The sequence below is a fragment of the Odocoileus virginianus genome, chromosome 7 (genome assembly GCF_023699985.2).
Source record: "Odocoileus virginianus isolate 20LAN1187 ecotype Illinois chromosome 7, Ovbor_1.2, whole genome shotgun sequence".
Classification (NCBI taxonomy): Eukaryota; Metazoa; Chordata; class Mammalia; order Artiodactyla; family Cervidae; genus Odocoileus; species Odocoileus virginianus.
In genome coordinates, this window is record NC_069680.1 from 4,468,156 (window position 1) to 4,489,928 (window position 21,773).

The following is a 21,773-nucleotide window of genomic DNA, read 5'->3' on the forward strand; positions in this document are numbered from 1 at the left end:
ACAGAGGAGCTTGGTGAGCCATCCTCCATGGGATCCCAAGGAGTGACAACAACAACAAATTTACTTTATTATTTATTTACAATAAATTTCTTATGTTTATATACAACAACATAAATTACTTTATGTTTCTATAGATCTCGCTATTCTGGACAGTTCATATAAGTGGTATCATACATATGTGTTTCTTTGTGGAGTGGTTTCTTTCCCTTAGCATATTTTCAAGGTTCATTTATGTCATGGTATGTACCAGTACTTCATTCTTTTTTTCTAAACGCTGAATAATATTCCTCTGTAAAAAATTCTACCTCTTACTTACCCATTAGTCAGTTGATGGACATTTAGGTTGTTCCCCTTTTTTTTTTTTTTGGCTGTTATGAATATCTGTATAGACATTTATCTGTGCACATATATTTTTTATTTCTCTTGGGGATATGCCTGGGAGTGAAATTCTGGACCATATGGTAACTCCATGTTTAATCTTTGACGAGCTGTCAAACTGTTTTTCAAAGGTGGCTGCACCATTTTCCATTACCAATAGCAAGGCTTCAGTGTGTCCATATTCTCACCATTTTTTATATTTTATTGAATATAGCCATCCTAACGGGCATCAAGTATCTGACCTCAGTTTTGACATGCATTTTGCTAGTGGCTAACAATGCTGAGCATCTTTTCTTATGCTTATAGGTCATTTGTGAGTCTTCTTTGGAGCAGTACCTATTTTTAATTGGGTTAGTTATCTTTTTATTACCGAGTTGTTAAGAGTTACTAGTACGTTCTAGATATGAATTTCTTTTCTGATACATGATATGCAAACATTTTTCTCACATTCTATGGATTGTCATTTCACTTTCTGGATAATAACCTCTGAAGCATAAAAGGTTTAATTGTGATGAAGTTCCATTTGTCTATTTTTTTCCTTTGTTGCCTATGCTTTAGCTGTCATATCTAAGACTAGTGCTGTTCAGCAATTTTTCATGTGCTTATTGGCTATTTTTATACCTCCTTTTGTGAAATGTATGTTTAAGTCTTATGTCATTTTTCTGAGTTATCTTTTTATGTGCTGTGATATATGTTCTCATTCACTGTCTTATCTATTTGTTTTCTTAATAGTTCCTTTTGGTATCAGAAAATGTTAACTTTCTTGAGTGCAATTTGTCCATTTCCCCACCCCATGGTTCTTGCTTTTTGTATCCTGTCCAAACAACCTTTGCCTACCTCAAGGTCACAAAGATCTTTTCCTCTATTCTATATAGAAACTTTATAGTTGTAGGTTTTACATTTAGCTCTCAAATTTGTGTGTGTGTGTGTGTGTGTGTGGAATGAGCTAGAGGTTGAAGTTCATTTAACCTATATGGTTATCCAGCTGTCCCAGCAATACTTGTTAAAAGAGACTTTCCCTCTCACATTGTACTGACCTGGGACCATTGTAAAAAGTCAGTTAACATGTGTTGGTGGGTTTCTAAAATTTCTAATTTGTTTCATTGGCCTGTTTGTCTCTATTTCCCTAATACCACATTCTCTTGAATACTCTAGGCTTATGGTTAAGTCCTAATTAAAATATTTTACTCCTTCAACTTTGGTCTTTTTCTCCAAGATCATTTCAGGCTACTCTAGACCCTGTGCATTTCCACTTAAATTTTAGAGTCAGCTTGTCTATTTCCTCAAAGATATCTGTTGGATTTTTATAGGAATTAAATTAATCCATAGATCAACATCAGTCCAGAAACTGCTATGGTACCCTGCACCCGTTTTTACAAAGCAAGATTTATAGGTCCAATCTTCATCTCCCAAGCATATTTTGTGCTTTCCTATTATGCACTGAAACAGCTATCATCTTAATCAATGTATACATTCAATTGAATACAAATATTGATAATATACTTATTTATAACTTCTAATTTGCCACTGACCTAATACTTCTTGATATCAAAGTTCATGCTGGGATTTCCCTGACAGTACAGTGGTTAAGACTGCACTTCCAATGTAGGAGGCACACGTTTGATCCCTGATCAGGGCACTAAGGTCCCTCATGACTGAAAAAAAAAAAATTAAAGCTCATGCTTTCCCCATAATATTACTCCTACCACATAGCCACATTTCATGGGTTGTGGCAAGCTACTGAGAGTTTTAAAGTAGTGGGTGATACACTCATAGCCATGTGATATGCCCCAGATGAACTTCAGGGAGGAAGCCCAAGCAGGGAACCATTCACATTTCTACTATAGTTATCAACAGTGAGATGGTTCTGGCCATTCCCCTCCTCCCCAAAACTCTCTCCTTATCCAGACCTTCTATAAACTCCCAGAGATTCCCCCACAGGGTAGCATCTTGTCTTTAGAGAGGAATAAAATATTCCTGATTCTCCATTTATGTCTTGGCAGGCCCCCTTTCCTTTCTCTTGCAGAAAATGAATGACCTAGCACCTAGCTTACATAGTAATGGCAGCATTAAGTGATATCAGTGATGACTACCTGAGTCTAAGTGAGGAGGAGGGCAGTTTCTAGAGAACTCTGATGTTTCAGCTCGTTCCCTGATGAAGTCCAGGGTCTGGAGGAAATAGGCTCAGACATACCTAGTCAGTTAAAGGGAAAGAAATTTGGTCTCAGTAGTAGAGCCACTTTTGGCCACAATTGAGGGTATACCCCCAAAGCAATCCTGACTCTTCTACCTTGAAGAATAGCCCTATACATGGCAGAGGAATTAAGCCAATTAGACATTGCAGAAGAGCCTGGAGAGGAGCAACATGTGCCCAGACTTCTCTCCCACATACATGCTGAGGGCTACTGAGCCATGATGAGACAGCTGTCTTTATCTAAAAACATCTAGTCTCATTCAAAACTTTTGCACTGGACAGGGAGTCAGGACTGGAATGGAGGTGGATGGTGACTGGCCTGGAGGCTGGCCAGACCCCAAGACCTGTAGCCTACTAGCGAGCTCCTTAATTATCCTCCCAGGCCATCCCAGGTGCCTCTCTTCCAGAAGCTAGTTGCTGGCACAAAACTCCTCACTTTCTTCTCTTCCCAAAGGGATGGTATTTGTGGAGACAGGGGTGTGGTTGGAGGCTGGGAGAATGCACAGCCTGCCTGGTTCCCAGCTTACCCCCATGGTAAGGCTCCCACAGCCCTGGGAAAAGGCAAGACTGTGAGCCACAACAGTGAGGTCAGAACATGTCAGGGACCAGGGATTCTGAGTAGGGATTAAGACCTGGGCTCCATCATTATATTTCTGGGCTCAGCTACTAGCTCCATCATTGACTGGCTGCTGTGACCATAAGAAAGTTATTTAATTTCTCCATAGCTCACTTCTCTCATCTTTTAAAAGGGAGTAAATGACTACCCACCTCACAGGGCCACAAAGTGAAAGTGAAGTCACTCAGTCGTGTCTGACTCTTTGCAACCCCATGGACAGCAGCCTGCACCAGGCTCCACTGTCCATGGGATTTTCTAGGCAAGAGTACTGGAGTGGATTGCCATTTCCTTCTCCAGGGAATCTTCCTGACCCAGGGATCGGACCCAGGTCTCCCACATTGTAGATAAGATGCTTTACCGTCTGAGCCCCCAGAGAAGTTCACAGGGCCACAAGTAAGTATCAAATAAAGGATTCTGGTGGATTGGCTTGCAATCAATACCTTTTGGCTATTTTTTGCTGCACTTATAAGTACTTTCTCCTGCTTCTGAGTGAAAGCACGTCTGTACTTTCCCCACGAAATGGCCTTTCCCAACGAAGGCAATTCCAAAACAACAACCCGACAATCTAAAGAATCTCCAGAACATCCCGCAAGCGTTCTGTTGGCGTGGGCACAGGGATAACATAGTTCACTGGTGCCTGGCAGTGAACATTCCCTTTCGACGTGCCCAGTGGTTGAACCTCTTGCGCGCGTGCAGATCTACACATCAGTGCATCTACTTGTGTGTGCGCCGCGGGGAGACCCGCATGCGTGTTCAGCAGTCCCGGGTTAGCGCGGCGCCGCTGGTGGGCGGGGCCGGGCCATTGTTCCGTGGCCAACCGAACCGCCCCCAGCCCCCTACCCCGCATCCCCTGAGCGCTAGCCACAGAGGGAGGCGGGGCTTCGCCGGGCGCGCGGCCCGGGACCCGGGGTTTGAGGGCAAGTCTCCCCTCCCACGCGTCTAGGCGAGCGGGAAGGCGGGGTGGAGTTGTGTGGAGTGGTAGCCCGCGTGGTTTCCCCACTCCTTCCCGGGAAACTTCCCCAGTGCCCATCCATTTGCGAATTGCCCGGGGCCAGTCCTGGGCTGGCACGCATCCCCGCACCGTTCCCCCATCGGGTCCTCTCCCTCTTCCCCAGCGCCTCCGAGGCGGCAGGATGCCGGGTAGAGGCCCAGCGGCCGGTGGAAGAGAAGCCGAGGAGAAAGGGAGGGGAGGGGGAGTGAGGAGCTCGCGGCAGAGGGAACAGCAGATTGCGCCGAGCCAATGGCAACGGCGGGACGAGGTGGCACCAAATTCCCTTCGGCCAATGACGCGCCAGAGTCTACAGAAGCCCATTAGCATTTCCCCTGGGGCAGAGGCAGAGGCAGGGGCTGCGGCGGCCGAGCCGCGGTGTGTCTGCAGCATCCAGTTCTCGCTTCTCCGGCCCCCAGCACGCCTTGGCTCTCTGTCTCCTCCCCTCTCCCGCCCATGCGGATCTCCCACGGTGAGCCAACTCTGCTCACTTTCCCCCTAGCTGGCAGCAAATAAAAGGGGTCTGAGGAAATACGGGACACGGTCACCCGCTGCCAGCGCTAGCCTTTAAATCCCCAGAACAGCAGGTCCGGTTCGGACACCAGTCCAGCGCGCACCGTGCAGCGGAAGGTCCCGAGCGCAGCGCCGCGGATCGCCACGCAAAAGCAGGCTCAGAAACTAGTCTACGCTCAGTTCGGACTGCCCCGAACTCCGCTCCGCAGTCTCAGCCCTGGGAAAGTGATCCCAGTGTCGGAGAGCCCAAATGCCGGCCCACTTGCTGCAAGAGGAGGTGAGAGCTTCCGAGGAATGGCCCCCAGGCCCCGGGTTCGCCGGGGCTGGTGGGGCTTCTAGGTGACTCACGGGGGAAGAGTTGAGATCACCGCAAGAGAACATAGCCATCTTTTGCGAGTTGGACTGCCTTCAGTTTGTTGGGAATGGGGATTGTAATTTGCGAACTTAGGTCTCCAACTTTCGTTTCTTACGCTTTAAAGAGAAACCTGGTCCTGCCGGTAGCCTTATGTATGTAGGTATGCGGGCTTTCTTTGTGTGCTCGTTGGGGTGCGAGTGTTTCACTCCTCTTTCTTATTTCCCCTTCACCTTGAGGTTTCACCTCCTCTCCCCAATCTCTGCATAGTTCCTGGGGACTTCCCTGTCTTCCGTCTGCCACAGACCTTGCCCTCAGGTAACCTGGGTATTGGGACCAGGTCTGTGCCTATCCCCCGCCCCTCCCCCAGCTTGACTAGGGAGTGAAGTGGTCCCTACTACCTCCACGTGTCGTCTCCTCTCTCTTGATCCTCCACTCCGTCTCCCTTCCAGATCTCTAGCTCCTACACAACCACCACCACCATCACAGCACCTCCTTCCAGGATCCTGCAGAATGGAGGGGGCAAATTGGAGAAGACTCCCCTATACTTGGAAGAAGACATCCGCCCTGAAATGAGAGATGACATCTATGACCCAACTTACCAGGATAAGGAGGGCCCAAAGCCCAAGCTTGAGTATGTTTGGAGAAACATCATCCTCATGGGTCTGTTACACTTGGGAGCCCTGTATGGGATCACATTGATCCCCACCTGCAAGATATACACCTTTATCTTTGGTAAGAAGTTCCCATGTCCTCCTGACCCAGTACCCCAGGTTCTCTCCACACTTTTAGTTAAGTAAGAACTTACATAGAGTAGAAACACCAGCCCCTCCAGGCTGAGGTTTTCCCAGCCATTTCTCTTTGGTGTCCTGAGAGGCTGGGTGGCCTGGGAACAGAGCCTTTGGGATGCAGGAGCGTCCACTCTGGGGGATCTTTTAATTTCAGTGTTGAGGCTGGAGCCCTGAGACCATGGGCCTCAGGTTTTGAAATGAGCAGAACTATACCAGAGAGTCAGCTTTCTCTGAAAGAGGTTTTCTGTTTTAAGTCTTTTGCTTGACTGCTTGTCCCAGCCCTGCCAGCCAGGAAAGAATCAAGGTCCCTACCTGGGAGGCATGGGAACATGGGACTAGATGAGTTCCTTTAGAGGGCTTAAGCTGAGTCTAGTCATGGGGTAACAAGAACAGCTTCTCAGGAAGAGAGTTAGTAGTAGAGGAACAGAGTGGTGGTCATCCACAAACTTATTTTGCCCTGACCCTTGGCCCTTTCAGGCTCCTTGGTTACATAAACAGATGAAGAAGGCTCCTGTGTAACTTAGTTTATACAGATGATTGATCTGTGATTCTGTGTAGGTCTTGACCATACATGCCACTCGACAAATTGTTCTTAGATTGAAATAAGGTTCAAGAAGTGTTCCATGTCCATTCCACACCCATCCTGCTTCAGCCCCTCTCTCCTAGGCCTGGGCAGCCCTGGCCTTCAGGCTGCTGCAGTGAGGGGGATAGTCCCCAATGTATCCCTCACCTGCCTGTCCTTAGCTCATCTCTTTCAGGAATCCATGGGCTTGGGCTGATAGCAGGGCCTTGCCGCCTGCACACATGCATGCACTCTGCAGGCATTCCCATCTCTGCCACTATGAGTCTGGCTTGGGAAGGGGAAAACAGAGAACCCTAAAGACCAGGGATGGGAGGGTAGGGCACATCAGCACTCTGTGAGAGGGGCAGACCAGAACTCCCCCTCCAGAAAGCAACTGTAGGTCTTCCAGAGCAGTCTTGGGTGTGGGGTGCTTGCAGACAGCTGCACTCTTGGAGGGGAGTTACATAGAAGGGCTGGCGGGCCAAGTTTCAGACAAGTCCTCCAGAACCTCTTTGGTCTAAAGGTGGTGGATCTGGTATGTGGAGTTTTTGGGAGGAATCCTCTTGGTAATCCATGGACAGAAATGTAGCTGGGTAGATCCCCTCTCTCAATTTTTCAAGGAACACACTGGGGACAATAGTACTTTTTTTTTTTTAAGATTAGAAAGGTAGTGCTTTTTAAAATGTGTTTAATTGCTGGGGCCAGCCAGGCACCGATGAAATCGTTTCATCGGCAGACCAGGAAGGGCTCTTATTTTTGAGGGGAGGGGGACATCTGTTCTTTAGTCCTTCTGAGAACCCAGCAGAACTTGAGTTCTGGAATTTCAGTTCAAACTGAGGAATCAGGAGCAGGACAGGGATTCCCCAGGGAGGCTTCGGACTCCTCTCTCCACCCCTTCTCCCCAGTAGAGAAGTCTTCACCAGGTGTTTGGTGAAGGTGTTTGGTCACCTGCAAGCCCCTTCCAGCCCCAAGAGTCCTTGAAAGCCTCGTAAAGTCCTGAGCTTGACCAGATGCTGCTGCTCATTCCCTTCCCTTGGCTGTGCCCGCTACCTTTTTGGTGCCCTGCCCATGGGTGTGTGCTGTGCCTTTGGACAGAGAAATGTGTCACATGGAGCCTGGATGGTGACTTTTATACTCCTGTCCCTGGGCCCTGTGGTGGATGGCTTAGCTGATGGAATGACTGGTTTGGTGTGGGGATTTCAGAACTCTTGTCTTAAGGAACAAAAGGGCGGTGGGGGGAGGGAGGGTCAGAGGGGCCTCAGAGTTCAGGAGCTTGGCTTTACCTTTTCTTGTTTTATCCCTAAGGATGGTGTTAAATTAGCAAATGGTTGTGATTCCAGCTTTTCTCATGACTGAGCAGTTTTGGTGTCTCAGAACTGCCTTGAGGGAATGGCCGAAGAGATATCTCTGGCTACACTGAGGGACCATGGGGTAAAACTTCTCCAGTCTCTTTCTTAGGACTAAAACTGAGGTTTTGCTTAACCACCAATTTGGACTTTAAGAGAATGAATTTCCAACTGACCCAGAGCCTTCTAGTAGATAGGCTTAGAGGTGCTGATGGAAAAAGCCAGCAGAGGGTTTGAGTGCTTTTTCCAATTTCCTCTGTTAATGCAGGGATCTTCGGTACTTTTCTGAGTCAACTTGCCAGGGTCTTCTGTGGCATGAAACAACCCTAGGAGCTTCTGAGCTGAGTGCTTCTTCTTTTGTGCCCAAAGAACTTTCCTTTACCCTTGGTGATTGGTGGGCTGTGGCTCCACCATCATCTCTCCAGGTGTAGATGCAGACAGATACGGCATCTGAAAGGCTATTACCACATGCCCAGGGACCAGCAAATCACCTAGGGCCTCAACCCAGTCCAGAGGGCTATGAGTAGAGGAACTCTCACTGGGACAGACTCTGGCTCCATGGCTCTCCTCCTGTAGGAGAAATTGGATAGGGTAGAGGAAGATGGGTGGGGTGGGGGCTTGTTTAGGAAACTGGTATCTGATATGGCAGGAGAAGAACACAGAAAGATTTGTTACAATGTGCAGTGTCTCCAACTGCAATTAAGTTCAGTGGCCACTGAGAATCTATTGTTTCTAGCCCTTCCCTAGGAATGAAACATTGTCAATAGTCACTGCTCTACCAAGGCCTCAACCCCTGCCTCCCTGGAGCTATTGAGCCGAGGAAGGTGGGTGGCTGTTGGGTTGCCCAGCAACCCATCTCCCAGTTAGAGACTCTATCTGGTGCCTGGAGCCAGCAGGCCTCCAAGAAGGTGAGGCATGACAGTGTTGGGCAACTTTGAGCCTGTCCTGCCGTTATCTAGAATTAGCCTTGCCAGCTGGAGTATGGACTGGCAGAGACGTGGCAAAGGCGAGACTCATATCTGGCAAGACATATGCCACGGAACTGTGGGCATATCTTGGGGAGGTGGATGGTATACATCCTTGTGCCAGACTTCTGGAACACGAACCACTTTGTTGAGACAAAAATCCAGTTTCAAGTCATGGCTCCATTTCCTAGCCATGGGACCACAGATAAATGCTTAACTTTGCCAAGCATCTGTTTTTTCAGCTGCAAAGCAAGGGATATTAAACCCCTTTCAAGGTATCTAGTGAATCAGAAAACATAAAATCCTTGGTGAAGCTTAAGACACTGCAGCTGTGACTGATGTGCGGGGTGGATTTTCCCCTCCTGTGGCCGCATTGCCTGCTAAAAGTTTTTTGGACCACTTGGTAAATAGTCCTAGTTCTGAGCCCCCCTAATGTCCCCTAGAACCCAAGCACCCTCAAATGGGTCAGTGCCCAGACTATACTGTCTGTTAAATATTTTAATACCACCCTTGCCTATGGGTCTTAAGCACTTCCGTAGTGGTCTGTGGTCCTTAAAACATTGAAGAAGGTTAGCAGAAGGTCAGAGGGGTTGGGACCTGGGAGAATATCCATGACTGAGAAGGCCAAGTGGCCAGGGAAGATGGGGATGGGTAAGAGCCCTCTTCTCTCTCCTGCCTTTCTGAAGTTCCCTGGGACTCCTAAGCTTATTCCAGCTCCTAGGTTAGATGATGAGAGGGGATGGTATTTCTCAAGTGATTAAAATCAAAGGCGCCTAAGAGATCAAGGTATCTCTGGAGTTCAGGGAAAAGCAGATCCTCACCGGGAGCCTGAAGAACACACACTGTGACCAGAGGAAAACATCATGCAAATACTCTCCTACGTTACTGACTGCCTGCCCTGTCTTATTCTGGCAGTGTTATTCTACTATTTGACGGGTGCCCTGGGCATCACAGCAGGGGCCCATCGCCTGTGGAGTCACCGAACCTACAAAGCCCGGCTGCCCCTGCGGGTCTTCCTGATCATCGCCAACACCATGGCGTTCCAGGTGAGAAGCCAGCCGTGCTCCGCTCTTTCTCTCCTCACTCGTTATCGATAAGCCGGTGGCGGAATGGAGGCAATCAGTGCCTGAGAGGAACAGCACCTGGACAACCACTTCACTTTCCTCTCTCCTTGTGGTTAAGTTCAGGTTCGGTCCCGAAGTCCATAAAACATAAGGATACTTCTGAGTGACTGGCAGAGGCAAGTAGGAGATAAAGAGGAAAAAATGTCGGTGGGTAGGGTCATTTTTGAACCTCTGTTATCACTCAGTCTGGCTGTTGTGGTCTTTCATAAGTGCATAAGGCAAGAACTGAGCCTGCTTTCACGGGCAGATGTTGGACAGAACATTCACAACTCTGGGTGGATGTCCTAGGACTCTATCACAGTGGGGTTGAAGTTAATGTTTCACAGATTTCTTCTTTTAAACTCCGTTGTTTTCAGGTAAGATGATCAAACACTTTTATAGTGCTAACTATATGTCTGGCACTACTCTAAGCACTTGACATAGACTGCCTCATTAAAGCCTCACAACAATCTTAGGAGGTAGGTACCATTGTTATCCCCATTTCACAGATGGGGAAATTTTGTCACTGAGGGTTTAGGTAGACCAATATTATGCTCCTTTTAATGGATTACCAGGCTGCCTAAGTCAAGTGTTGAGGTTTGTTGAAGCAGAAAGTTTTTAGCAGAGATAGAATGAAGGGGACTGGAAGAAGAGAACTCATAGTTATTAAGCAGTAGCAAAGGGCAAAAGATAGCATGTAGTGAGGGGCCTGGCTTGGAACAAGAGGAAAAAACAAGGAAGCCCAATTAGTCCCCTTCTCCATGGCAATATCCATGGTTGTGTAATCATCTCTGCCATATGCCTTAATGCCTCAAAGGCTCCTGATGTTGTCCCTGTAGGGCAAAAAAAAAAGGAAGAGAGATTGGCACACTCTATGGAATAGAAAGAGTCCCAGAGGCCATTTGGGAATGTGGTCATACCATGATTTATATGCATGGCCTTTTCGAGTTGTATGAGGTATCTCTTGCCAAGGCATCGGAATGGAGCTGCCCACAGCTTCATCCACTGACCAGGGTGCTGAGACATAAGGCTGCCTGCCTCCTGTTATCCACGCTCAGGGATTAGCCCCCCACACCCCATTTCTTGCTTGAAGAATTGCAGTGTTCCCTCCTAATGTAACTCTGAGCCCTGTACAATCTTCTGCATTCTGCCCACCACATAACCCTAAGAAGCAGCCAGCCCTGTTCATGTGGTCCTGAGACTTGAAGTTGCTTTTCCACTTATGCTTCAGCAGCAAGTTTAGGGAGGAGAGGAGGCAACTTCATGACTTCTCCTTTGGAGCACTGACTCCTAGGTATTTTGTGAGGTTGGGCTGAGAGCTGTGGACTCGGGAAGATGCCCGGCAATTGGAATTCCCCTGAGAGGGTATCTCTCCACAGGCCTTCATTCCTCTTCTCTGTTCCTCTAGAATGACGTTTTTGAATGGTCCCGAGATCACCGTGCCCACCACAAGTTTTCAGAAACGGATGCTGATCCCCACAATTCCCGACGTGGCTTTTTCTTCTCTCACGTGGGCTGGCTGCTTGTGCGCAAACACCCAGCTGTCAGAGAAAAGGGTGCTACGCTAAATTTATCTGACCTAAGAGCCGAGAAGCTGGTGATGTTCCAGAGGAAGTGAGTGACATGATGATGGAGCTGGGGACCTGGCATTTGGGGACCCCCTTTTTTCTCCTAGGACTTGTCAACATGAGCTGAGAAATTTACTTGGTTTCCATATCTCAGATTATAATTTAAAACCCTAATTTTTAATAGCCCATGGGCCCAGAGCCATAGACTGTTGTTTCTTTTTCTCTGAGCTACCTAAGCCAATTAAATTCAACAAATGTTTGTTGACCTAGGACAGTCATGGATACAAAGCCAAATGTGTCATAGTCCTTACCTTCAAGGAGTTCATAGCTTATTGGGGAGTGGAAGGATAAGCCAAGTGTCCAAATACCTATGATACATGGCAAAATATTTTCCATAGCGAGGAGAGGCACAAAGGGGAGGGAGACTGTAGAGTGGGGAACATCAGGGAAGGGCTTATGAAGAAAGTAGCTTTGGAATCCACTGATGGATGGCACAGGGCAGGTGGGTGGGGGGACAGTGCGAACAGAAAGAGCTGAAGTGTGTTCCTGGAACAGAGTCCTTTTGCTTGAAATATGGGGTGTGGTAGGAAAAAAGACTAGCAACAGAGACTGATGCCATTCTTATGGAGTCTTACAAGCAGACAAGGTTTAATTCAACCCAGGCAATAGGAAACCATGGAAAGGTTTTTGAGTCAGAAGGTGGCATGGTTGGATGTGTGCTTTAGAAAGGTAGTTCTGGGGTGGATGAGAGAAGGCATTGAACGAAAGAGGTGAGAAAGTCCTGGGTTTCCGTGCGGGGAAGTGGTGGTAGGAATGGAGAGGAGTTGAAGGCAGCAGGGGTTACTAATGATACAAGAATAGCAGACTTAACTGCTGAAGGCATCTAGGAAATCAATTCCTTGGTAATGTCGATACCTGCTGTACCTTTGGGAGGAGGAAGAATGGAACAGGGCCTCCAGAGGGACAGATCTGCTGGCATCTAGGACATTTGGGGTGCCTCGCTGAGGGAGAAGAAGAGGAAGGGTGATAAAGATTCCTGGCTAGCAGGAGATGAAGGCAACATACTAAACAAAAATTCTGGGGACTTCCCTGGTGGTCCAGTGGTTAAGACTCCACACGTGCACGGGGCACGGGTTCGATCTCTGGTCCGGGAACTAAGATCCCCTTATGCCACCTGGTGTGGCCAAAAAAAAAATAAAGGTTGACTTAAACATAGATTCTGCAAAGAGCACTGCTGAAAGGGAAAGGAAGCCCAAAGGCAGATCGGAAAAACCCGGGAAGGAGAACTCAGTCTGTAATTTGGAGCCTGTCTGTTCCCCTGAAGTAGTAAAAGAGAGCAATGGATTTAGAGTCAGGAGATGAAGCATTCCAGCCCTTGCTCCACCACTTCCTGGTAGTGTGACCTTGGAAAAGTCATTTAACCCCTCATTACCTCATCTCAGGAGTATGACGATAACACTATATTCTCAGAAACTTTCCTTGCCCACTCCCTCTTGCTCTGTTGCCTGCCACATTGTGCCCTCAGTGTAGAAGGGACAGCCCAGCCCTGTGAGAGTGGAAAATCAGGTAGGTCTCAGCATCATCTCTCCACTCACTAAGTGTATGATCTCTCAATGCAGGTACTATAAACCTGCTGTCGTGGTGATGTGCTTCATCCTGCCCACAGTCGTGCCATGGTATCTATGGGGTGAAACGTTTCAAAACAGCCTGTTTTTTGCCACCCTTTTCCGTTATGCCGTTGGGCTCAACGCCACCTGGCTGGTGAACAGTGCTGCCCATATGTATGGATATCGCCCTTACGACAGGACCATCAACCCCCGAGAGAATATCCTGGTTTCACTGGGAGCTGTGGGTAAGTCAGCAGTCCACAGCAAGACCGCGTCTAGTGGTCTGCTGCTTAGGGTATTAGGTTACAAGCCAGGAAAACTAGATTTACCTGTTTTATATCCCCTCTCCATATGTCATTCCACTATAAAACTAAGGGACAGTATTAGAAAACCCTTGAAAGTTAAGCAACAAGTCCTATGTAAGGAGAAAAGGGTGAAAAATAACAATGCCTTTAATTCCAGGTTTAAGAGCTATCCACAAATGCTATGTATGATGCGCCCCTTTGGGCTGTCCTCTTCCCAGTCATCTCTGATCTGGGTGGTAGTCTTGCTTGGGGCAGGGAATGCATAAATAGAAGAGTAGGGTCATCTGGGTGGCCAGAAAGCCTAGTGTTTTATATTTAGACATGATATACAAAACAAATACTTGTTTAACTCAATAAGCTTCTCTTTTATCACCTTCCTGTATTCAGAGGGGCAATATTTGAAGTGTGTTACATGCCTTACTGCCTGGTGATGCCAGTATGAAGGATATCAAGCAACTGTTGGTGGCCCTTTATCACCACCTACCACTCTCTTCTCTTATCCTTTATTTTTCTCTCTTCTGTTTCTCTGCTGTGCTGGGAACACTCCCTCCCCACAGTGTGACTTAGGAAACTCCCAGTAAAGCAATTACTTACTGACCCAATGCTGACTATTCAGGAATTTATTTCTACCAGTCTTGTTCCAATAGCCAGACAACAGGGCTCTGCCATCTGTCTCCATTTTCTTTTTCTTTTTCTTTTTTTTTTTTGGTCTGTCACTCTTTTCAGCTAAATATAGAACTTGACTAAGGCCTGGAATTAGGTTTCCTTAGGCAGACCCCATGGCCTCTTCCAGTGATCAGGGCTTCTGGTCATCCGGCATAGATAGGTAACCTCCCTGTTCCACACACGTACATGTGCCATGGCCTAGCCATCACTTGGTTCTCTTTAAAACCTTCCTTTATATTCTCAACCCTAACCATCTTTTTCTTTTTTATTACTCTCTGTACTAAAGGCATTTTTTTCATTCCTTTTTAATTTTCATGCATCTTCCCCTCCTTCCAGACACCGTGTACTGTTTACATGTTCTTACTCTGAACCATGTTTGAAATCAATCACATTATAGGCTATTTTCATAGAAAACCAGTGAATGTAATGGAAGGTTTCTGGAATGAGATCAGTCCCGTACTGCAAACAGATCTGTTGTGAGCTTCCCCAAGCCTATTCAGAGTGCCTGTCAGTATCTCACTTATCATTTGTTCCTTCATCCCTGTTGCTCCCCACTTATCACCTCACTCTTTGCTCTCTGGTCGCCTGTTTCCCTGCCATTCTAATCTTGTTCTTGAATTACACCCCCCTACCCCCAGTCACATGCTCATCTTCTCTCTGCCAGAGCCAACCTCCTCGCTTGAGCATCTCTTGGCTGTATCTTGTTGTTCCATTACAGAGTCTCATCCTTCTTTTGCCCACTAACCTTCCTCCTCTTTCTTTCCTCTCTTGGCACCATGTGTGTGTCTGATTGTTTTAAATCTGATAAGTGTGGGCCTAGCTAGTGCTTAGTCAGAGCCTAGTTGCAAAGTCATTTATGGAAATTAGCGATCTTCCATCAGTACCTTTAGCCTTGGGCTTATCCTACCCTCCTACTCAGTTCACACTGAATAAACTGATGATCCACACTGTGAACAAACCTTGAAATGGTGTCCTGGATGGTGTTATTCCCATCATAGGACTTCCTTCCTTGTTGGTTATTAATGTCATTATTACTGTACTGGGGCTCTTTCATCTTCAAAGGGCTCAGCACACTCTTTTATTAGCTATTCTTTACCCAGCTTTACCCCAGCCTCATAAGGGTATTGTTATTGAATGTGGTTCCAAAGAAGATCCTGCCTAGGACGGGAGAACTCTATGGAGTTTCCACAGCTTGACTCATTACAGAAATTATTCTGAATCTAGAATTTCTTTGATTTTCCTCTGTCCAGCAAAGTGAACTGCTCGTTTCAGAACTTTAGAGGTTAGAAGGAATACCTAAGCTTTTTGATTCTTATTCCCTCAGAGAGCTTCTGTTTTATCAGCATCACCCCCAGGATGAAAGCTCAAAGAATTAGGAGCCAAAACAGTCCACTCTGAACCAGTAGAGGCTGAGGAAACTTAGGCCCGTAAGCTAGGCCTCCTTTCTTCTGACTTTTGACTGTGCTGCCCAGTTTCTTGGTACCTTCACCCTTGGAGAGAGTGCCCGTGCAGTGGGGGAAAGTGTGCTCCTTTGCTCATCTTTGTAAGAAACCCAGTAAAAGTTCTTCATTCTGGACTCTCTCTCCACTCTAACATGTGCACAGATACACGTGTTATATGTGGTATGTGGTTGTATGTGGTTATATGTGGTATAAGAGCCTTTAGGGTCTTATACCAATATGTAGTGAAGCTCTGGAATTTTCTAATCTAAAACCCATTTCTACTGATAGCAGTTTCTCTGAAATCATCTTATCTTCTCAGAGAAACTGCCAGCCCTCCTCCCATAAATGTTCCCAGAGAGCCATGGTGACCAGGTTCTTCCCAGTCATTTCTTAAGATGCCTCTCAGGGGATCTATTTGGTTCAGAGTTTTAAAGACTAGCTTCATTCATTCATTCAGCAGCAACAGGTTTCTACTAGGTGCGAGGCGTTCTGCTATGGAACCAGAATGCCAAGATCCAGAAGCCAGCCATCCACAGTATGGCTACATAACCTTTCTCTGCTTTTGTTCCAGGTGAGGGCTTCCACAACTACCACCACACCTTTCCTTATGACTACTCTGCCAGTGAGTACCGCTGGCACATCAACTTTACCACCTTCTTCATTGATTGCATGGCTGCCATCGGTCTGGCTTATGACCGGAAGAAAGTCTCCAAAGCTGCCATCTTGGCCAGGATTAAAAGAACTGGAGAGGAAAGCTATAAGAGTGGCTGAGTTTTTGGCCCCTTGGGTTCCTTTTCCAAAAGCCATCTGGGCAGAGGTTTAATGTTCTGTTTATTAACTACTGAATAATGCTACCAGGATGCTAAAGATGACATTAACCCATTACAGTACAGTATTCTTTTAAATTTTCTTTTTAAGTTGAAAGCCAACAACTCTGCCTTTATGATGTTAAGCTCATGTTCTTATTTCTTCTCTTATCTTCTTTCTCTTCTGTTCCCTTTATCCTTCCCTTTGTTTCGTCCCTATCACCTTTCTTTATCTTTCCCCTCATTGCCTCCCAGGCAAGCAGTTGGTCAGTCATTGGCAGGTTTCCAGCTTCCAAAGCCTAGACAACCTTTCTGTAGTCTAAAACTAGTGGTCTTGGCCCCAGCTGACCCTTTCCTTGAGCTATCTGAGCTTTAAGGTGGATGGCTCGAGCTAGAGATAGGAGAGAATCCTCTGGGAAGGGCCCTGATGATCTTCAGCCCAGGGTTTTGCTGGATGAAATGGAAAAATAACTTTATTTTGGCACCAAACTGCGAAAACAGGTAAATTGTCAGGGGAGAGAGTCAGCATGCGTGGTATGATTGATAAATAGGATGAGTTGAAGTGGGAAACAAGGCAGGAAGCTCCTGCTGTGATCAGACACCCCTGTCTGCCTATCACCCAGCATGCTCCCTTTCTCTCCTGACTCTGACTGGGAAATAGCCATGGAGCAGGGCAGTCCTAGAACTCAAAAGCAAATCTAAATGTCCTGATATACTTTAGGCTGAGGATAAAGAAGAAGCATTTAGTTTGTGGTAAAAGTGGTCTCTGCTGCAGACGAATTGTTTTCTTTCTTTCATAACAGGAAGATTTCTTATTCTAGATAACAAGAAATCTTGAGGTTGGTTGTTTCCAGAATTGCTGACTCTAGCAGCTCAGAAAATTGTCAAAATTCTTTCATCTTTCTACTCTGCCATCTTTGGGATATTGGTCGGCTCCCCTCATGGTAAGAAGGCGGCTACAGCATTTTGAGACTTCCAAAAAAGAGATGTGTTGGTGGTATGGTGGTGAGCGTAGCTGCCTCCCAAAAAAGAATTTTAGGAGGCGGAGTTGGGTCAAACATAAAGCTATATATACATGGGTACTTTGGTTGGAATATTAAAGTAATTCTCTCAGAGTATTTCCCTCTGAAAGAGAGGGGGGCTTGAAGAAGAGGAAGAATTAGCCAGGTTGTCTCCTTTCCTCTCACTGCTGGACAGGAGATGGAGAGGTTGAGGGGCAGGGTCTGGAGGCAGTTCCCAAGAGATAAAGTTACAAAAGAAAGGCTCTGAGATCACATTGCTAGGGATTCAGAAGGTTACTGAGTAAGTTGTTGGGTGTCCTGATATGGAAGCTGGTTATACAAACAAGTTAGATGTTGGGTTCATTTCATTAATTCCACTTTCTCCTTGGAATGAGAAAGCATTAGAAGGCTTCTCCCCACAGTGTTGAACCCTTTCACTCATTCCTTCTATTAACTTCTAGCTGAAAGTATAGGACTGGCTGGGGGATGGGGTAGGAATCTCTTAACTACCCTATCGATTCTTGGCTCTGCCTTCTCTGTCCACTTTCTCCTGCTGGTTCTATCTCCTTGATGTTTCCTTCTTTCTCTGGACAGGCAAACCTCTTCTGTGTGTATTCCAGAGGCAGTGATGGCTACTGCGGTTCCAGGTTGTTCCCTCTCTTACCAACAATGGTCAGGTTTCTGTTTACAAAGTTGAACAAGCTGCCACTTTCACTTGGCCTCCAGAGCCTCCATCTATATCCTTGTGCTCCTTACCACACTGATGACTCCAGACAAGGCTGGCTAACCCTGCTAGAAACATCCTAGGCACAGGCATTCACACTCCTGAGGCACGGCCAAGCCGAATGCTCATGTTGTGCCAGAGCCAGCCATGGAGCCAAAGAGGATTTGTTTTTAGTCTCCTCTGTCTGGGTCAGAACCAGAGAGCATGCTGGATGCCCCGGGCTTACTGGGTAAGCTGCCTAGCCTGAGTCAGTGCTCCCAGTGGACAGTGCAATGCTTGCAGAAGCAGGGGGAGCCTAGCCTTCACTGGGAAGCACAAGAAGCAAAGGCAGGTTCCAAAGTGCCTCACTCAGAAGGTGGCCCCAGCCCCTGGAGGGAGCAAGGGTGTACTGCAAGACCTTGACTGAGGCTTAGGATGTGAGATGCCATGAACTTTGCTGAACAGTGTCTCTGTTCAGCAAACTAACCAGCATTCCCCACAAACACAGTCTAGGGCAGACAATAGTATAGAGGAGTGTTGGAAGAACCTTGGGTCTCTCTGTCCCTGTAACCTCAGTTGTCAAGGCAGAAACCTGGCTTTATTCTATTTAAAGGTTGAAAATATACAATACCAAATGCTCTGCCACTGTTGAGCTCCAAGGATGGAAAGGAGGAGAGCATTTCTTCCTGTATTAATTGGAAAAATGACAGCTACAGGGCTTGGGCTAAACTAAAGGCATCCTTGTCTTTTGAGCTGTTCTCTCAGTAGGAAAAAAAAAAATCTAATAGAAGATCACTGTAGATTAGATCCTCTGACTGAAGCACCTACCCCTTGGAAATGCCTGTGGGGTAGTTTTAATTCCACAGTTGTCTGATGCGTGCTTTACAACTGATGATCAAAAACAACTTATCTTTCTATTCTAATTGTGTTCCATGGACCTGACCTATACCATGACCCTACACAAGGCTGGATGGTGTCCTTGGGCCCAGGGTACTTGTACTTGTGTAGGTGGGGGTTGTTTACTGAGTAAGGAATACTGTTTTTAGGGTTCTAAAGCTAAATTCAAATGGTGTGTTAATGACCCAGAAACTCAGATCTGATGGTGTCTGAATTTCTAATAGTCCTTGCTTTGTGGGTATGCTGACAACTTATCTGGATGCCTTACATCTTTTCTAATCAGTATTGCCTCTGAGCCTGCTCTGCTCCCTCCCTGCTCCTTCTGTGGAGCCCTTTGCACCCCAGAGCCTGCAAAAGTGGCCTGGCTGGAGAATGATGAGTATAGCTGTTTGCAGGATTCCCTTCTGGGCTTCATTTTGGAAACTTTGCTTACGGCTATTTTTCTTAATTGCCCGCATTTGATGGAGGGTGGAAGGAATTTTGAATGTATTTGATTTATTATTATTATTATTATTTTAGATTAAAAGATGGTTGTAGCATTTAAAATGGAAATTTTTCCTCCTGATTAGCTAGTATCCTGAGTGTATTTTCCGTAAAGTGTAGCTCAAATGGGTCATCATGAAAAGTTCAAGAAAGCTCGATGTCAAAGTTATATGGGTGGTTAAGACCAGGGCCTGTCCTACCACTGTGCCACTGACTTGCTGTGTGACCCTGGGCAAGTCATTTAACTATAATGTGCCTCAGTTTTCCTTCTGTTAAAATGGGATAATAATACTGACCTACCTCAAAGGGCAGTTTTGAGGCATGACTAATGCTTTTTGTAAAGCATCTTGGAATTCTCTTAAGTCCTGAGTATTTTTATAGTAGCAGTATCCACCATGAACTGTGTCCACCATGAACCATGTGTCCTGGATGCAATCAGGAATCTATATGGTTCTCTCTGAGGGATTGAATAAATGCATTAGATAAGGGGTGGATAACTAGCCAGACAAAATCTGAGAATGCATAAACTCGTTGCCATGGAAACGTACACAGGATACCTTTTCCTTGATTGGGTGGGATTTTTCCCTTTTTATGTGGGATAGTTATTTGTGACCTAAGAATAATTTTGGAATAATTTCTATTAATATCAACTCTGAAGCTAGTTGTACTGATCTGAGATTGTGTTTGTTCATAATAAAAGTGAATCTGATTGCCCTATGTCTGAGCTTTTTTGGCTGTGATTCAGTCTCTTCACCACCCTGTTTATGTCCTGTTCCTGTACCTTTAAGAGTAAAAAAGAAGTAGAAACCACAATGGTTGACTCATACCCCAGTAACCTGCCCTGCCCTCCTTCCCTTCTAGGGGTAACTTTAGGTTAAACTCAGCCTTGGTAGCAGGAATCCAGGAGTCTGCTGCCATTAGATAAAACATGTTAACACCCAGCTAGCACTTTGGGTCTGGGGAAATACCAGGTCTCCTGTGTGTCCCATGGTCACATGAGCCCAAAACAGAGAAACAGAGAGGAAGGGAGCAGCAGGACACACTCTTTGGAAAGCAGTTCTGTACCTGGCAAGCCAGGCTGGGGCCTTCCAGGTCATTCGTCTGAAATGGAAACAAACGTGGTCCCTGAGGGGAATAAAGCTTCCTGAAAATGCTGATTAACAGCCGCAGGAAGACAGGAAAAAAATTCAAGGAAAAGCTTGTAAATTCTTGGAATAGAGAGGGCTTCATGATCATTAGGGGAAAAAGGCTTTTAGCTTTTACTACCTTATCTGAGACTGGAGAAGGAAATGGCAACCCGCTCCAGTATTCTTGCCTGGAAAATCCCATGGACCGAGGAGCCTAGCAGGCTACAGTCCATGGGGTCACAAGAGTTGGACATGACTTAGCGACTAAACCACCACCACCACCACCTTATCTGAGAATCTGAGTGGAAAAGAGAAGGACATTTTATGGTTTGAGAGAGCTTCATTTTCCAACAGGAGCTACCCGGTCAATACCTGGGCTTCTAAACATTCACCAGAACCAACCTCCCTCACTTCCTAATGTCTTGCCAGACCTTAATAAGTTGATGATACACTTTCTTAATCAATATCTGTCTTTCTACCCCTTTCCCTCTATTTTGTTTGAAAGGTTCAGGTTGGACACTTTTTTCCTGTTGCTCTATAATTGCCCTGTACCTTCCAAGTCTTGCCTTTGTCTTGGAGACAAAGACACCAGCCACATGTAAAAACGACAGTTGCTATAAACTAAAGTCTACCTAGAATGATATATTTGTGATACCAAACTCCTTGGAAAAGTTCACAGATGTACCATATTCTATATTAGATAGAGGGATTGAGGCCAAACATCAACAGAAATCCCACAACCTTTTGATGCTGGAAATCTGAGTTCTAAGTCCACCAGACCCGCAGATGCCATGATAACATTTACAAAAGGCACTACAGTGAGCACTTGACAGTGAGTGCATTTTCTCATGGTATGTGAAGTGCTCTGATTACCCCAGTTTTACTGATGAGGGAAACGAATTCACTGGGAGAAAAAACACGGTGTGGCAGTGAGCAACAATTCTGTGATCCAGTTCCAGAAGTTCACTCGTTAACTGCTCTACATAACCATCTAGGTAAATCTGGAGTGCACAAATCTCATATGCAAGTAGATGCCCGGTGAGATGCACTTTTACACAGAGGCAAAGCCTGGCTGCAGTGGCAGGGACCTAAATTTATGCAAAGTTAAATTGCAGATGCATTCTCTGGTCCAGAAGAACCCAACTCATGCCACCTCGTGACCTGTTTTAACATTCAGCCATACCTGAGTTTTAATCTCTCTAACAATAGAAACCTATCTGACATTTCCTCTAAACTCACAAACCGTACTCCACCCTGCTGTCACATTTTGAGATCCTTAGCAGAATCTCTTGGAGAAGGAAATGGCAACCCACTCCAGTATCCTTGCCTGGAAAATTCCATGGACGAAGGAGCCTGGCAG

At 46.2% G+C, this 21,773-nt stretch overlaps 1 protein-coding gene across 1 annotated transcript; it reads left to right on the forward strand.

The window, feature by feature from the left end:
- Nucleotides 1-4,496: 4,496 nt before the first annotated feature.
- SCD (stearoyl-CoA desaturase) lies at nucleotides 4,497-20,003 on the forward strand. Its single transcript, XM_020870632.2, has 6 exons — nucleotides 4,497-4,966; nucleotides 5,494-5,776; nucleotides 9,621-9,751; nucleotides 11,217-11,422; nucleotides 12,996-13,228; nucleotides 15,968-20,003. The coding sequence occupies exons 1-6, from the start codon at nucleotides 4,940-4,942 to the stop codon at nucleotides 16,165-16,167; spliced, it is 1,080 nt and encodes a 359-aa protein (XP_020726291.2). The 5' UTR covers nucleotides 4,497-4,939; the 3' UTR covers nucleotides 16,168-20,003.
- Nucleotides 20,004-21,773: the final 1,770 nt, after the last annotated feature.

Coding starts and splice junctions, on each gene's coding strand:
- SCD (XM_020870632.2), top strand. CDS start 4,940: ATGCCGGCCCACTTGCTGCAAGAGGAG. Junction 9,752..11,216: donor CCAACACCATGGCGTTCCAG/GTGAGAAGCCAG, acceptor CTGTTCCTCTAG/AATGACGTTTTTGAATGGTC. Junction 11,423..12,995: donor CTGGTGATGTTCCAGAGGAA/GTGAGTGACATG, acceptor CTCTCAATGCAG/GTACTATAAACCTGCTGTCG.